This window comes from Laccaria bicolor, genomic scaffold (assembly GCF_000143565.1).
Source record: "Laccaria bicolor S238N-H82 LACBIscaffold_9 genomic scaffold, whole genome shotgun sequence".
Taxonomy (NCBI): Eukaryota; Fungi; Basidiomycota; class Agaricomycetes; order Agaricales; family Hydnangiaceae; genus Laccaria; species Laccaria bicolor.
The window spans coordinates 1,265,912-1,267,519 of record NW_001889880.1 but is presented as its reverse complement, the minus strand read 5'-3'; the positions used below and the strand labels follow the sequence as shown (position 1 = coordinate 1,267,519).

At 43.0% G+C, this 1,608-nt stretch overlaps 1 protein-coding gene across 1 annotated transcript; it reads right to left on the bottom strand.

Moving 5' to 3' along the window:
* Nucleotides 1–410: 410 nt before the first annotated feature.
* LACBIDRAFT_319120 (uncharacterized protein) lies at nucleotides 411–596 on the bottom strand (the record flags this gene model as incomplete). The annotated part of the gene is made up of 1 exon (XM_001879795.1): nucleotides 411–596. One exon carries the CDS (start codon nucleotides 594–596, stop codon nucleotides 411–413), a length of 186 nt encoding a protein of 61 aa, XP_001879830.1.
* Between the last annotated feature and the right edge of the window lie 1,012 nt (nucleotides 597–1,608).

Sequence of the window (1,608 nt, the reverse complement as noted above, 5' to 3'; positions counted from 1 at the left end):
CTCCAAATTACATCAAATGAAATGGAAAAATAATATACAACTGCAAGCAATATAATTACATACATTGTAGTAGTATGCATTACATAATTGGTCCTCAAAAAGAGAAAAGCATCTATAAATGTATTCACAAGAAATGCTGCAACTTACTGGATACCACTTATACAAAATTACAAATGACTGCTGCCATATGCACTAGTCCATTCAACTATATATAATGTGACAACCATACAATGGACAAAAATGAGGCAATAGAATTGATGAACATAGAAGAACTGCTGTTAACTGGGAATCCACTCCATCACCCAACAGTTCACATGGTCAGTAAAACCTTGTACTGTCAACTACAAAAATGATGTGAAAACTACAAATAGCACAGCTTTGCCCCTCCCCTAAACCCATTCATTAATCACTCACCCCCTCGAAATAGTCGATATCAGCTTGAAATCCATCCTTCCGCTATCCACAAAGTGCATGTGCGCACTTGCCCCATCATCCCTTGAGTCCCACGTAATCTTCACAGGAACTTGGCAGATCGCCACATGGGATAATGACAATGAGTGTGCCAATGCCCCTGCTCTACCTGCACCGTTCCTCATGCCACTGGATGTCAGCTATGACGAGCAGGTGATGGACATAGGTCCTTGGTACAATGTGGGTCGAGAGTATCAAAAATCTACCAGAGGACGCATGAGCATCAATGGTAGTCAGTGGTACTCGAGAATGTGTAGGGGTAACTGGGAACTTACTTGTGAAAAGTTCAGACCCTTGTCATTTGCTATCGTTGTGCAGTGTCATCCGCTGTCATTGTGCATTGTCATTGTCATCATGCATCGTCTGCTGGGGCTGATCCACGTCAACTGCCAAAGACCTTCAACTGCAAGGGGGGAGATGACAAGAGGAACTCACCACCTCAGAACACCAAAGGTAATGAGAGATAACAGTGTCTGGTTCAAACAAATGTAAACCTAGTGTTTGGAAGTCCGGTCTCGTGACTGGAAAAAGACCGTAACCAGACCGGACCAAGACCGCAAAAGACCGGACCTGCGGTTACGGTCTTTTATTTTTGAAATGTAAAGACCGCAAAAAAACCGGTTAACGTGAACCGGTCTTGACCGGTTTGGACCGGTCTTTTGTAGCCCCTTAAATACCCTTTAAAACGCACCCAAGAACGTACGATTTGGTAAAAAAACGAGAGAGATATGAATTAAAATGTAAATTACTTTTGGGAATAATAGATGTACCAGACTTATTTTATAGAAGCACCAATTCCTAACGGAATTTAACGTTCTTGGGCTCGTTTTGAAGCTATTAGAGATGTTAATAAATTTACCGATTCATAATTTTAAAATATTGGCCTAAAGACCGGTCATAAACCGGTTAAAACTGATGCAGACCGAAACCGGTCTATAGACCGCAAAAAACCGCGGTCTGCGGTCTTTTTGCGGTCCGGTCTGGTCTTTTGACTTCTGGGGAAAAGGCAGACCGGTTACGGTTACGGTTAACGCCCCTGGGCATCAAAAAACCGGACCGAACCGGACTTTCAAACACTATGTAAACCAATGCGCCGTGCGCGTGGTGGATTTGTTTGTTCAAGTTGAAAGACGTCGG